General features: G+C 40.2%; 1 protein-coding gene across 1 annotated transcript in view; it reads right to left on the bottom strand.

Annotated features, from left to right (window-relative positions):
* Positions 1-14023, bottom strand: part of LOC137624236 (uncharacterized) — an 82486-nt gene extending 68463 nt beyond the window's left edge. The window contains exon 1 of the mRNA XM_068354745.1: positions 13770-14023. Coding sequence (XP_068210846.1) covers positions 13770-13913 — 144 coding nt within the window. The 5' untranslated portion in view covers positions 13914-14023. The remainder of the gene's footprint in view (positions 1-13769) is intronic.
* Positions 14024-16900: the final 2877 nt, after the last annotated feature.

The raw sequence follows: 16900 nt of genomic DNA, 5'->3' as shown, positions 1-16900 counted from the left end.
CGAACGTTAATCAATGGTTAACCGTTGGGTATCGTGGTTACTGTGCAGTTGGAGAGTGCTCGCAAATAGTTCCCTGTTGGCAAGCCGTTCATGAGGGTTCTGTCGAACGTTTGCCAATCACTTTAGTGTGATGGCAAACGGCCAGTAGCGAGAAGTATGTTGTATTACTTCTAGGAACTACAGGAAGCGGTTGACTAGTAAGTTCGAGTCACGAACTGCTAGCAAATAACCGATGAATCGGTGGTCTGTGAGTTGATGGTGAGTTAGAGATCAGCAAGCTGATTATGGTCCCCCCTGTTAGGTCAGAGATGACCAAGCTGAAGATGGGCTGGTCAGAGATCAGCGACCTGAGTTCAATGTTCGAAGAAAGGTGAGCTGCCCATCGGTGACCTAGTGATCAGCAAGCTGATGACTGGTTATTGACTTGCAATCGGTGATTGGAAATGCTAGCAATTGGAGATCGTTAGTCATTGGAGGGACTAGAGGTCAAAGATCAGCATTGAGCTAGCAATTGGCGACCTAGCGATCAGTAAACTATGAACTAGCCATCAGCAAACAGTGATACAGTGATCTAGAGATCACTCTGTTGAAGCTTTCCTGTTTGCTGAAAGTGGTCTGTCAAGGAAAAAAGAAACTTCAGAAGAGACAGGGACCAAGGATTCCCCGTTTCAATTCTCTTGTAGGATGGAATTTTTGGGATCTTGAATCCTTCTGTGGAGCCTTATTCCTCTTTTTCCGGTGGCCATGTTTATGTGTTTGTGGGGAGGAATGGGGCAATGGTGACCTGTCCAAAAAGTTTTATTCCTTTTTTTACTGACAATTGCGCGAGTGTGTAGGTGAGTCTGGAGCGATGGCACACAGGATGATGCTGGTGCTTAATATCTGCCTGGAGAGCAGGCAAGCGCTGGTTCTTAGGCAAGAGCTGGTGCATTGGATCTGCAAGCCTTGACTCTTTGGCAAGAGTTGGCGCATGGATCCGGGATCGTAACTGCACAGGAGGGCGCAGGAAAGTGAGGAAGAGCGTTGGCGCGCAAGTAAGGCATGGTGTAGTTTTGTGCATTCTCCCTAGAATGCACCGAAGCGTGTGACTGCTTGCGCAAGAGTGGGAGCAATGGCGCGTGCGTGAGGGTACTAGTGGAGACTGTTGGCGCGTGCGTGCGGAAGACCATCGGTGTCCGCACGTAGAAGACCGTCAGCGCGCGGAAGGCTGCGGGTGCGCACTCAAGATTATTGGAGCGCACTCGCGCGAAGGCCATCGGCGCGCGCCCGTGTGTAAGGCCGTCGGTGCGCGTGCACGATAGACTGTTCGCGGAGAATACCATTGGCGCCTGCGCGCAGAAGAAAGTTGGCGCGGTGCGCGCGGAACTATTGCCACGTGCATGTGCAAGACTATTGACGCGCGCGCAAGAGCATTGGCGCTTGCGCGCTTGGAAAATCATCGGCGCGCGCGCAGGAGAGGAGCAGCACCCGCGCGCGGAAGATCGTCAGCGCACGCGCTAGCGCGTGGGGAAAATCATCGCCGCGCGCGCGGGAGACCATCGGCGCCCGCGCGCGTACAAGACTATTGGCGTGCGCGGAAGACTATCGCGCTAGTAGGTTAGCGGGTCAGCTGGTAGGTTGACCAGTGGCAGGACGATCAGGAACTGGGATGTGCCCTTTAAAAAAGGGCGAGCATCCACCGATGGGGACCGTAAGCAGGTCTACGTTAGAGTCCAGGACCGGACTTCATTGCAGTGCAAGGTTGCACTGGTAGATCGGTAGGTCAGCTGGCAGGATGATCAGGAACTGGGATGTGCCCTTTGGAAGGGCGAGCATCCACCGATGGGGACCGTAAAAGGTCCGTGTTAGAGTCCAGGACCGAAGTCCAAAGGACTACGTTGCAGCACAAGGTTGCGCTGGTAGATCGGTAGGTCAGCTGGCAGGATGATCAGGCTGCGCTGGAAGGTCTGCTTGATCCTCCGAAGAGGTGTCTCTATGAGAGGCCTCTCCCGCGAACGAGAGGTGAATACTTCGTAGAAGAGACTTGAAGACACTCGTGATGACACCCCTTAGGGCCGGTGGATCAGCAAGCTGACCTTAGCAGTAGCGATCCTCCGAAGAGGAGTCTCTATGAGTGGCCTCTCTCGCGAATGAGAGAGGTGAACACTTTGTAGAAGAGACTAGAAGACGCCCATGATGATGCCCCTTAGGTCCGGTGGATCAGCAAGCCGACCTTAGCAGTAGCGATCCTCCGAAGAGGAGTCTGTATGAGTGGCCTCTCTCGCGAACGAGAGAGGTGAACACTTCGTAGAAGAGACTTGCCAAGACCGTGCTCCACCCCTGAAGGAAGAGAAACTCAGCAAGGGGGGGAGAGAAGTCTGGCCGAAGGGCAGCAACAGCAGTCGGAGGCAATGAATTTATTAAGATATGGGAAGTTCTCCCTCTGAAGGGAGAAACAACCTCACACCTGGAGAGGAAACTTCCCTCGGAAGGGAAGTTGTCCAACCCCTGGAGGCGAACCTCCTTTAGCGTTCCAAGATGATCTGAAGTGCTGGCCTTGATGTCACGGGAGTACTTCTAAGAGAAAGGATGACGCCCATGACGACGTCCTCTGAGGGACGGCAGTGACAGCAGATTCCCCACGCATGAACAGAAGAGCTCTGCTTCGTTGGCACTCTTTAGTCGAACGAAGATAAACTGCATAGTTAACTGGGAAAATAAAATTAAATAATTATTTAACAGAAATTCCCTAGGGAGGAACTCCGAAGAGGAACCCCGGGGGAACAACATAAAATAAGAATTAAGTATTGCTCCCTTCCTTCCCCAGTCGACATACACGGGAGAAGGGGGGGAGCGGAGTAACTGTAATAAAAACAGAATTATAATTATTCAAATCAGCTAAGAATATTCACTAATAGTGAGAACTACTGACCCTCCGAAGGGAAGTGTTCCCCACGGAGAAAGCTGAAAAGTTAAAATACAAATAGATTTTCAATAAAAAATTGAGACAAACAATCGGAAGAGCAACCTAACCCGCGCACGGGAAAGGAACTTCCCCAATAGTACGCTGTTGTAGTAAAGGTAAACGACCTCGAGAAGAGAGAGACCGTAGACAATCTTTGAAAGGCCACATTACCTTCGCTCAGAATCCAAGTTTCCCGTAGGAAAAGAGGAAAAGGCGAAGACAATAGTTGAATGAAGAGGGTCCAGGCGATGACGATTCCCCTGCGGCGGTCGAGTTAACGGATATATGCAGACGGGAAGACCGATGGACCAGAGAGGGAGAGGTCGTTCCCCACGAAGTGGAACTATACTGGCCTTGCTACTACGCAAGTGTCGTTGTCGTATATGTATCACACACACAGCACAAACACTGAAAAGGAAACTTACATTTCAATACACATATGTATACATAAACATTAAGAATGTTCATAAGAAAAAGTAAGTTAAAAGACAAAAATTAATGGCAGTCCAAAATAGGCGAGGAGGGAGACAGGAAACAACCGCTCTCAATCCGAGCAAAAAGTAAAGTGACTAAATCACAGGTGTGTGAACGGGAGGGGTAGCAAGCTAACCCCCCTACCCCGGCTAACTAGCGGTGTGAGTAGTTAACCCTCGCTAAATTTTAATGGCTCGTCATTTCAGCTCCGCCGAAAGTATAACCCCTAATAAATAGCGTGGTCTGTATTCCAGTTACGGAACAACTAGTGTTGTCAGGTGTATGAGGACAGAGAAGAATATGTAAATAATATGCCAGACTATTCGGTGTGCGTTTGTAGGCAAATGGGAAAATGAACCGTAACCAGAGAAAAGGATCCAATGTAGTACTGTCTGCTCAGTCTAAAGATGGTCGGGTCATTAGGATCAACAAAGTTAACACTGTGGTTAACAGTAAAATGAATAAAATTAGTCTTTGACCTTGGCGTAGCCTTTCCAGCAATAGGAAATGATGGTGGTCCCAGGAAGAACGTGTTATTGGAGCGCAGAGACCAACATTTGCGCGCTACGTTCCTTAACCACTTGGAAAGAGGTCTAACACGTTTCCTGGTCAATGCCCCGAAAGACCCAGGCTCCTTCGACTCGTTGCCTGACTTTACACTTCCTCATGCCAAACTTACTGTATGAAATATTTTTTGATCGGATATGAGATCGAGAGGGTTAATGAGAAGGATATCAAAAGGTTAAAGTAGATCCTCAATTATTTCTATTTGCTGACATCAGAGGTTCAATGTAAAACAAAAGGTGGATTGTAAAAATCCATATTCCAAAAGAGTCATCCACTTCCCCTACATGCTCTGGTCCGCCAATTTTCTTGTCTAAAATCAAAACCTGTTCGCACACTTCTCGGCAAAAGCTATACCAGTCAACAAGTGTGAGAACCAAGTTTTTCCCTCTTCGCAGCAACATTGTCTTGATCCCAACATTCAACCCAACAACATGTGAGCAACATTCAACCCAACAACATGTGAGGAGAATGACCTCACGTTCTTCGAGGTATGAGCACTCGAAGAATGAGCCCTGCCGCATTGTGAATTTTTTGCGACATTTGCGGTTCCTACACCTCCAATTAAATACAGTGAACCCTCGCTACTTATCGCGGATTTTTTTCATAACCCATATATATATACATATTGGTAATAACAAAATCAACATACTGTACTGAATAATCAATATAATCGATGCAAAAACTAACCTATACACAGATGTGTACAGTAAATACGTTTGTTTCTTCATTATGATCAGAGAAACGTAAACAAAACATTGGTTGCCATTTTTTATCGTGCTTTTTGGCGTGTTTAGGAAACACATGATATAAAATTGCCTTTAATATTTGTGCCTGTTTTAGTTTAGGGTACTGTAGTACATACATTAAGTGTTCTGTACATTAAAGGGTAGTTTGTTAACAGTACTACATACAAGGGAAGGTTTTAAAAGTCTGAATATACATGTTAAATAAATAGGTAAATATGGTGTCAGTACTTTGCGGATTTTCACCTATCGCGGCCGGGTCTGGAACCTATCTACCGCGATAAACGAGGGTTCACTGTATGCATTGGCCAGTGTGCACATTGCGGCCATCACGCATATGGGCAACATCACCAACATTACACTTTTCGCAGGGACCCCTAAAATCCCCTAGGAGCCCTTCACGAAATAAAAAATGAAAAAATGCTGGAGTAACTCGAGTAAAGCCCTGTAGGTCTAAAAACCTTATTGTCCTCAATGCATTAAGCTGATCTATATGAGTAATAAATTCAACTACATCGATCAAAGAAAAACTATAGGCAATACGTCTGTCCATTACAGAAGTTAGCGTTGGAAAGGCCGACCTCATTCAGGTCAATCTCGGGTCGTGAGGGGGGCGGGGGGGATTTTGAAATCACGCAACCAATAAAAATAGGCGTACAAGTGCACGGAGACGAAAGGTTTGTTCAGGCGGATTGTTTGACACGTGCTTAATCTACCACATCATCTTAACTAGAAGTGGGCTAACCTAACATTTGGTAGTATATGTAACAAATTAGTGTTCGGCATAATTTCAAGACGTGTCCTAACGTACAATCTTAACAAAGGGTCACAACAAACTAAATTCTACACACATTTATAAAAAAAGTACATGGACGAAGAAATTTGTGATAAAGTTGTCATTACCAGGATTGACTACTGTAACTCCATCCACTGTAATATTACACTTTACCAGTTAGGCAGATATGCGAGAAATATTTAGCATAAGGTAAGGAGGTGTATGTTGCGTTTATGGATCTGGAGAAAGCGTATGATCGAGACGATAGGGAAGCAATGTGGAATGTGATGAGGTTATATGGAGTTGGTGGAAGGTTGTTGCAAGCAGTGAAAAGTTTCTACAAAGGTTAAAACATGTGTTAGGATAAGAAATGAAGTGAGCGATTGGTTTCTGGTGAGAGTGGGGCCGAGACAGGGATGTGTGATGTCGCTGTGGTTGTTTAACTTTTATGTTGATGGAGTGGTGAGAGAGGTGAATGCTCGAGTGCTTGGATGAGGATTGCAACTGGTAGACGAGAATGACCATGAATGGGAGGTAAATCAGTTGTTGTTTGCGGATGATACTGTACTGGTTGCAGAAGAGGAAGAGAAGCTTGGCCGATTAGGGACAATTTGGAAGGGTGTGTGAAAGAAGGAAGTTGAAAGTTAATGTGGGTAAGAGTAAGATTATGAGATGTACGGGAAGGGAAGGTGGTGCGAGGTTGAATGGCATGTTGGATGAAGAGTTGGATCAGATTAAGTACTTGGGGAAAGGATCACCCCTATAATTGATTTACACTGGCTACCGATGAAAGCGAGAATTAAATTTAAAATATGTAAAATAACCCACCAAATTATCAGAACCGAGAGTCCAAAATATCTAAGAGAATTGCTACATGTTGTGCAGCCAACGGGCTATCTGTAGTTTTTGGGGACAGGGGGATATCTTTCTTATTACTAGCCAAATCGTTTTTCATTATGGGGAAGATGTTCTTTACAATGATCCAACATACCATATTATAATGTTATTTTATCATATTTTATCATTTTGAATATCATAATTTACCTTTACCACGGCAATATTTTCTAAGTTCAGCACGGTCCGAACGCAAGTCACGGGTAGCTCCTGCTTAGTTTCCAACTTTCCCGATAGATAGAACCCGTGTCATCCCAGTCTAAGAAACGTTCGTTTTTACAATTCAATACTGTCCCGTCAATCTACATATTTATCTCCTCGTTAAGTTTGTAGTTTTTAGGGACACGTCATTTATAGTGATATTTGATACTGCTATGATAATTATCATGAATTGTTAGGTTAGGAAAAGGTCGTTATAATGCGTCGTCCGCTGAAGCCACGGCCAACACTCTATCGTAAAATTTCCCGCAAGCATTGTTTCCGGCCTGACTATAATAACACCCGTTTGGCGGCGCTCGGTTCGCCTATCAGCTGGTGGCGCAAGCTTGAACAGTTATCGATGTTCAGACTTATGTTTTCGCTAATTCCAACAATCTTCATTTTTAACCTCTTGTTAACCCTGGACAGGTTCAGGTTCAGGTTCCGGGGCGAGGCATAGCCTTTACAACGGCGCCTCTAACGCTTATCTTCTTGTACTGTTTTGTCTTTTCTTCCACATTATGTTTAATACTTCTTTTTTCTTTTCTATATTTGTTTCACTAAATAAAAATAATCCTACTATTTTCTTTGGGTCTTCCTCGTATGGTTGTTGTAGCTCAATTACTTTATTCCTTTCTTTTCTATATTCCTGGCAAAATAACAAAAAATGTATCAAATCTTCCTCCTCATTTTCACAAAAATTACAGTTTACATTCCCTCCATTGTGTCTATTTACAATATTTAGTTTTAACGTATTAGTTCTTGCTCTAAAAAATATCACTGAAGCATGCTGGGTCGTACACGACACCTACAGCATGTTCAAAACCTGTTTTTTCCCCATAAATCATCAGCTGTCTCGAATATGGAAGTGATCGACCTGCAAGGGGTGACTAGTCTACATGCCATTGTCTGCTTTAGGACTGATTTTCGTCTAACTTCCCTCCTTCCCCGTTTTTTTACCTCCCAAGGGGTCGACCTCGACCCTAAAATACCTTTATAGGGGTAAGTGATCAAACAGCAAAGTTATTACATAATTATAAATTGTCGAACAGTGTTGATACTTGTTTGGTTCTTTATAGTTGGAAAGTGTGGGTGCATGGTGTGTCTACCACTTGCATGACATTGGTCTTGGCTTAGATGCCATATATTGCCATGAGGTCCATTTTCCCTCAAATGCTAATTTCTGAATTTTTTTTTTTGCAAATTTCTGATTTCTTTCTATTTATTTTGAATTTATCTTCAATAATGGCCAGCAGGCAGTATTCCCTTGGCATGGATGTCATCAACACACTTCTAATGGAATTAAAAAGAGATGTTGATGATAATATGGAGCTTGCAACCTCATGTGTTTGATATTTATTTCTCTGATAATTTCTCCTTCGTATTTGTCAATATTTTTCTTATGTGTATTAGGTACTTGAAATTAATTTATATAGTGTTTTATTATTATTATTATTATTATAGATCATAGTTTATGTATATATAATAATTTGATATTATTCTACTTTTTATCGGTCAGCAGTTTCCTATTTTGATTTTATTTTACTTTGATTGGCTACCGATTTGCTATTTGATATCCTTTTACTTTTATTAGTTACTAATTCTATTTTCTCTTGCTGTAAGTATGGTATCAATTTTGTGTTGGTCACATCAAGCTTCCTGAAAGGACTCACTGTCATAGCTGCCCACCTAAGACTGACCACATGACAAACACCACTTGTTTGAGGAACAGGAAGCCTGTTTGTCTATAGCTTCAAACTGTCTTGTATCTAAACTGTACCTGATAGTTATAGCTAGGTTAAATCATGAAACTTTTTTTTTACTACTTGTTTGTATAAATACGGAAATTTTAATCTTTACAAAATAGATATCACCCATGTTTTATCTAAAATTTATTTCAAAGAATTTAAATTTTATATGATAAAAATAATTGTCAAACATCCAGAAAGCCATCATATCAGTTTTATTCCAATCCACTAATAATTAGATAAATAAATAACACCTTGAAATTTACATACCCATTCTCATTTCAAGTGGTAGATTGGGCTGTAAGAGTTGTTGCGGTCTGCGGCCATTTTGTTGACATACCCGAAAGGTAAGTTGGCATATCTCTATATATTCTTGTTCTGTATAGAATTCGTGATATTTAGGTATATTTTAATGCATAAATATCATATTTTATAGGAGATACAATAATTTTCATAATAAATTTACATTGTGAAACTAGGCCGTCAAAAAATGACCTTTAGATTTCGCCCCTGATATAACAGTAAATTACATCTTAGTGCACATTTTATTATGTATTTCTGTTCTAGGATAATATGAGTTTATTCTATAAGAAAATTAGCCTCTTCCTATTTCATTTGGGTACTCAAAAAAATTCATGAAATTTGGACAAATTTTTTTGGCCAAAAAAAGTTACCCTTTTTTTCTCATTTCAGATCTTGACTTCTATGGGTCCAACTCATTTCCAGCAATTACACGCTGTTGCTTTGCCATCTAAGAAGGTGTCCCTAAAGGGATTTATGTGTATATGTATATTTCTATTTTTTGTGAATATTTACGTCGTCTTTTTTTTGTATACTTAAATTTTTAATATATTTCCAATAAATAGTTATTTGTAGATGGGTATCATTTATATTTTCAGTAGTTTTAAGCATTCTTTGAAGTATTTTTAGCAAGTCAAACAATACAGATTGATGCATAACTAAATTTTTCCTGAATTTTTTTTGGAGTCGGGGTCGCTCGCGACCGAGTATACCCTTAAAGGGGTGTCCGAGTAATGTACCTATCCAGGGTTAAGATTGTTATTTCGTTGGGACACGTCCTAAAATTATGCAGAATACTATTTTGTTTTATATACAATCAAAGGTTAGGCTAGTTCAAGATATTTCGGTAGATAAAGCCAGTGTCAAACATAGCAACCGAACTAAACCTTTCGTTGGCCGCATGATTTCAAATTTTTAATCCCGCCCCCACATGACCCGAGATTGACCTGGAGTCGACCCTTTCTAACTCTAACCGCCGTAATGGGTAGACGTGTTTCATACAGTTACTCTTTGAGCGATATTGTTGAGTTTATCACTCAAATTGATTTGATTAAGACTAAGGTATATACACCTACGTGATTTTACTCGAGTTACCCCGAATTCTTTCATTATTTATTTCGAGAAGGCCTCTTAGAGGATTTTAGGGGTCCATGTGAGAAGTGTACAATTGATGTTGCGACATCGAATGTTAAGGTAAGCCTGAGTACTTTTTTATTATGACCATGTGGATAAGATATAATTTTGAGTGCTGCCCAAAGCTTTTTTTTGTGTAGGAGAGAGACTTACGAAGGGGGTCCGGAGGCTTGCCCCCGGGTAGGGGTAGTGACCTGGGAACTACTAGGTTTGGTTAGGTTGGGTTTGTGGGGTTTGTATGTTAGCGACAGTGTTTGGGGGGTCGCAGGGGGGCGTCAGCCCCCCCGGTTAGTTCACGAGGAAGGTAAGGACATGGCTTGTAGGTCAGGTTAGGAGGGGAATTTTGGGTCAGTTGTCCATTTTTCTCGCACATTTCCGACATCCATGACCAGAGTGGTCGTAGTATGTAGATTGTTGGGACAAGCATTTACAAAACTAGTGAATTTAATATTTCATTCCGTGATCATTCCCGCAAAAAAGCAAATTTTGAACTTTTTTTTTCGCACGTTTCCGACATCCATGACCAGAGTGGTCCTAGTATGTAGATTGTTGGGACAAGCAATTACAAAACTAGTGAAAATAATATTATTTCATTCCATGATCATTCCCGTAAAAAAAAAGAGCCGATTTAAGACTTTTTTTACTCGATTTTCGGCCGGTCAAAGGCCTGTCCCCAAAAACTACAGAAGCTCCCAGCCAACAAATCGTGTTGACACAAGAATAGTTACAGATGGTTTAAAACCTCTCTACTGTGGGCTCTAGATCCTTTAAATATGCCTCCCCGAGACTACAGAATAAGCTTCCGCGAGACTACAGAATAATCGAAGATATTAAGGCTTAAGAGATGTGAACTATTGATTTCATTGTAGTGTATTACAGGGCAATGTAACCTAGGAAATCAACTTTTTTCTTATAGGAAAATTACGCTCTCTTCGAAAATAACACTCGTTCCCGTCGCAAATGAATAGTTTCAGAAATATATATACATCTATATCCTCCGATAATGGGGGACCCCCAGTGGGAACTCGGGGTTTTGGGAGGGGAAAACATACTGGGGAATCGATATATTGTCGTAAAACAAGCCTTATCTTCTCTATACATTACCTTCTTGTATGTATTATAACCGTAGGAAAATACAAAACAGTATAACTGGATATACTTTGGAGGAACCGTTTCAAAGATTATTTCATAAAAAAATACAGTAACCAGTGCTGCCAACGTCTGATGTAGGTCAAATGTTAGCATCCATGCTAACATTAGCACCCATTTGTACGTACGTTCGTGCATACCAGTTTTCGGTCTGCGCAAATATCACTCCCCTGCGCAGAAGTTTTCCCTCCTCCCCCAATTACTCTTTTTATTATCGTATTATTTTCTCATTTTAGGGAACCAGTCACTACGGCCCCAGTCACTTCAGCCCTAGTCACTACGGCCTCTCTCACCGTCAACCCTAGTCACTACGGCCCCAGGCAATACGGCCTCCCAAGATGGTAACTAAAATATAAGACGGGTTGCTATGGCCTGATTGGTAATGTCTCTGCCTGGTGTTTGCTAGTCGGGGGTTCGAGTCTCGCTCAGACTCGTTAGTGCCATTAGCGTCTGCAACCTTACCATCCTTGTGAGCTAAGGTTGGGGGTTTGGGGCAGCCTATAGGTCTATCTGCTGAGTCATCAGCAGCCATTGCCTGGCCTTCCCTGGTCCTAGCTTGGGTGGAGAGGAGGCTTGGGCGCTGATCATATAATGTATGGTCAGTCTCTAGGGCATTGTCCTGATTGCTAGGGTAATGTCACTGTCCCTTGCCTCTGCCATTCATGAGCGACTTTTAAACCTTTACAGTGGTACCTCTACCTCTCTCTCTCTCTCTCTCTCTCTCTCGAGAGAGAGAGAGAGAGAGAGAGAGAGAGAGAGAGTTACAGTGGTACCTCTACCTCTCTCTCTCTCTCTCTCTCTCTCGAGAGAGAGAGAGAGAGAGAGAGAGAGAGAGAGGAAATTGGTTTTAGATTTTGAAATTTCTGTATGATCGACTGTTAGGACATTACTCCCAATGATAAAATTGCAAGGATGCTCATTTCATTGGAATCAAGCCCTTTGGAGAAAAATCCAAGAAATAGGACTGGCTGCACCATACATGAATCATCGCCCAACTAACGATTTTATAAGGCAGCTTATGGCACTTCCATTCCTCCCTGAGGAACACATAAAAACAACATTTGAACAGCTTGAGTTAAGAGTGCCTCCTGGACCACTTAAAAACTTAATGGATCATATTAAAGAAACTAGGATCAGTGGATTCTGGGCGCCAAGTGACTGGACTGTATTCGGCCAGAGTATCAGAACCAACAATGACGTAGAGGGATACCATAGAAAGTTGAATGGTATGGCAGGCAGCTCTCATATTCCATTTTATGTTTTAGTACCATTATTGTACAAAGAAGCCAACAATGTAACTGTAGAGGTCCGTCTTGTCAAGGATGGTAAATACACACGTCGCCAGCGCCGTCAGTTTAGAACAGTGCAAAGGCAAAATATTTGCCTTATGGAAACGGTATGAAGACCACGAAATTACCTCCAATCACCTCTTAAAAGTATGTTCTAAGTTATGTACAAATGGACCTTCCAAATAAATGCTGTTTTATATATTATAACTTAAGTTTTAAACATACCATATATTAGATTTAAGATTTAAATCTAAATATATGTATACTGTATATCAGATTCCCTTATTTGTGTAGCGCGACTACAATTTGTTCAGGTTGTATGAACCATAAATTCTGGTTGTATTGCTATTTTTTTAATGAAATATATTTTTCTTTCTATCAACATGTTTTACTGTTTAACCTTATAATGTAAAAATAATATTAATATATATATATATATATATATATATATATATATATATATATATATATATATATATATATATAAATTTATTTATGTATATATATATATATTTATTTATATATATATATATATATTAATGCAAGATCACCAATGAATACCAATTTTCATTAAAAAATACTCTAATGACGGCCCAAGTGACTAGAGTGGTTGGTCTGAGTTGGCTGAAGTGACTAGGGGTGGGTACCGTAGTGACTCATGTTGGGGCCGTAGAGACTAGGGTCAGAGGCCGAAGTGACTGGGGCCGTCCTGGTTGAGGGCCGTAGTGACTGGCAACCCTCATTTTATATGCCCATTCAATATTAATTAGCATACATTCCATCTTATCTTCCTATATTGGGTTTATTTGTTTGGTTATTTCCTTTTCTCTCCCCGGTTTCAAATAAACACTTGCTATGGTCTAGTTTCCCTATCCAGTTCATTCACGGTAAAATCATCTAATTTTATACACCCATTCAATATTATTTATCATTCATTCCATTTTACCTTCCTATATTGTTTTTATTTCTTTTCTTTTGTTATTTCCTTTTCACTCCTCTGTTTCCCTTAAATACTTTCTCTGGACTAGTTTCCCTATTTAACCGGTTTTCACCTTCATTTCGTCCGTAATAACATCAACCAATTCGTCAACTTAAAGTTAGCCGGGTTGGTTGATCTGTTTGATTCCGGTTGAAATGCAGGTCAAATTCAGTTAAGTCACGTTATTTACTATAGGAAATCATATATTTTCAGTGCGGAAATCACACCCTGTAATTCAATACAAATTTACCAAACTATTTCCCTGTTGGGGCCTCTAGGCTTATGGCATCCTGTTTTTCCAGCTATGGCTGTAGCTTAGCATTTAATAATAATAATAATAATATGTTGAATGCTTTCGAACGAACATGAAAAAAAAATGACAGTGGAGGTCCTCTAGAGAGTAGGGTACCCCTGCTGTACTGGACCGAAAAAGCAGCCTTTAAAGTAAATAAGTAAACCATTCTGCAAGTCGAAGTCACCCATTCCTCGAAACTCACTATGAACATTTAAAATATGCAGAGAAATCTCGTGAAACGACAATCTTCACAAGTATGTCGAACATGGCGAGCACCTACCTGTTTCATGGTGGTCGAAGAAACACAAGTTTCGCCACTATTTCGTTTCCTTTTTGAAGAGCTATGAATCAAAATTTCCTCATTACATGAGCGTCTACGTCCTCCCGAAGGCCCTTGGCTATCCGCCCACTGTTGGTTATCCATAATCAACTGGGATAAAGGGTAAATAAAAGAAAAAACACGAGGTTACTACCAAACAACTGGTTCCAAGCTCCGCGTGTGCAGAAGAAAAGAATGAAAAGCGGCGCGCGGGACCCTAGGCGGGATGCTAGAGCGCCTCTGATTGGCTGAAGCCGCTGATTGGCCGAAAAGTAAATAAGAATTAGTAAGGCGCACTCCCATTGACTGCAGCCTGTGTGTGTGTGTGTGTGTATGTGTGAGAGAGATGAATACCCAATGCTTTATAAAAATAATAATAATAATAATAATAATAATAATAATAATAATAATAATAATAATAATAATAATAATAATAAATTTTATTGGAGAGAAAATAAATTACATTGATAATATTTACAAAAATTCAGATCCAGTCCAAGCCCATGTGTAGCTGAGCTCTTCGGGCAATGCATAACTTTTTTTATTAGGTAATATTCCTTTTCAAATTATATTTTACATTTTTGTATATACATTATAATATCTATTATAATATAAAAATTATAATTTTATTATTTTTCTAAATATGTTTTTAAGTTAGAAATATACTGATGTGAAAATATTTTTATCATGATTCTCATATCCAATAATATTTACATTAAATGTATTTAACAGTTTATTCTTTATACACTTAATAATTTGCTGGTCAGCACTTATTCCCAATTGTCTTGCTTCAAAAAAACTAGTTTTATAATCCTTAACATCTTTTATTTTCATCTTAGCTATTATTATTATTAATTGCCAAGCTACAACCCTAGTTGGAAAAGTAGAATCCTATAGGCCCAGGGGCTCCAACAGGGAAAATAGCCAAGTGAGGAAAGGAAACAAGGAAAAAATAAATATTTCAAGAACAATAACATGAATAGTTACTATATAAAATATAAACATCTTAACAAAAAAAGAGGAAGAGAAATTAGATAGAATAGTGTGCCTGAGTGTACCCTCAAGCAAAATAACTCTAACCAAAGACAGTGGAATACCATGGTACAGAGGCTATGGCACTACCCAAGACTAGAGAACAATGGTTTGATTTTGGAGTGTCCTTCTCCTAGAAGAGCTGCTTACCATAACTAAAGAGTCTCTTCTACCCTTACCAAGAGGAAAGTAGCCACTGAACAATTAAAGTGCAGTAGTTAACCCCTTTGGTGAAGAATTGTTAGGTAATCTCAGTGCTGTCAGGTGTATGACAGAGGAGGATATGTAAAGAATAGGCCAGACTATTCCGTGTATGAGTAGGCAAAGGGAAAGTGAACCGTAATTAGAGAGAAGGATCCAATGCAGTACTGTCTGGCAAGTCAAAAGACCCCATAACTCTCTGGCGGTAGTATTTCATGAACATACTTAAACAAAATTTCTCTATTTTTATTTTCTATATACTTAATATTTACATGAAAATTAGTTTCCAGTTGAATAGTGGATACAATTTTTCAATATTTGGAACATATTCACTGTTTTTCATTAAATGTTCGTTCTTATCTGTGGATAAGAGGTCATCTTTTTAGTACTTCGTAATATATTTATCATACTTTCATAAAAACTATGTGTAAAAATAGTGCAATTCTGATGTTGGCATTCATTTTCTATAAGGTAGGTTGCTCTGACTTTACAACAATAAACAATTATTTGTTATCATTATCATTAATTGCTAAGCTACAACCCTAGTTGGAAAAGCAGAATGCTATAAGCCCAGGGGCCCCAACCGGGAAAATAGCCCAGTGAGGAAATGAAACAAAGAAAAATTAAATATTCTAAGGACAGTAACAACATTAAAATAAATAATTCTATAAAAATTATAAATACTTTAACAAAACAAGAGGAAGAGAAATTAGATAGAATAGTGTGCCCGAGTGTACCCTCAAGCAAGAGAACTCTAACCGAAGGCAGTGAAAGACCATGGTACAGAGGCTATGGCACTACCTAAGACTAGAGAACAGTGGTTTAGTTTTGGAGTGTCCTTCTCCTAGTAGAGGTGCTTACCATAGCTAAAGAGTCTCTTCTACCCTTACCCGAAGGAAAGTAGCTACTGAGAAATTGCAGTGCAGTAGTTAACCCCTTGGGTGAAGAAGAATTGTCTGGTAATCTCAGTGTTGTCAGGTGTATGAGGACAGAGGAGTATCTTAAAAGAATAGGCCAGACTATTCGGTGTGTACGAGTAGGCAAAGGGAAAGAACCGTAACCAGAGAGAAGAATCCAATGTAGTACTGTCTGGCCAGTCAAAGGACCCCATAACTTTCTAGAAATCTTTTAAGCAGGATTTACATGTGGAAGCAGGATAGGGAACAACATCTTTTAATTACAATATTGTGTGTAAGCTGCAGAACTTAAATCGTACCCCGAATGGGTAGAAGGAAATGCTGAAAACAATTATCCTGGATATTCAAGAAAAAGAAGAAAGATGGTGGAAACAACTTACAAAGTACTTAGAAGATTTAAGTATAGGCATAAAACAGATAAGAAGAATGAACAAGGCAGAAATCGCCGCTAATTGGCTGAGAATGCCGCAAATTATTAAGCATTGGCTGCAGCACTTATGGTGAATGCTTCTCATTGCCTTCATTGACATCTATTTTTATTATTATTACTATTATTATTATTATCATTATTCTTAGCTAAGTTACAATCCTGGTTGGAAAAGCAGTATGCTACAAGCCCAAGGGTTCCAACAGACAAAAATAGCCCACTGAGGTGAGAAAATAATGAAAAAGTAAACTACAAGATGAATAATGGACAATTAAAATAGAACATTTTAGGAACAGCAACATCGTTAAGATAAATCCCCCATATATAAACTACAGAAAAAAAATCAAATACAATGTTGATCCTGTTGTCCCTTTATATGAAAATCTAGTCCGGGTTTCTCGTTGCTCTCTCCACAGCGCAGTAATTGTGGGCACACTACTAGAAGAAGCGTAGTGGTTGCAATATGCAGAAAATTCATTATCATTAGTTACCTCCGACACAGACAGCACAGCTTG

This window comes from Palaemon carinicauda, chromosome 31 (assembly GCF_036898095.1).
Source record: "Palaemon carinicauda isolate YSFRI2023 chromosome 31, ASM3689809v2, whole genome shotgun sequence".
NCBI lineage: Eukaryota > Metazoa > Arthropoda > Malacostraca > Decapoda > Palaemonidae > Palaemon > Palaemon carinicauda.
This window is presented reverse-complemented; position numbering and strand designations above follow the sequence as displayed.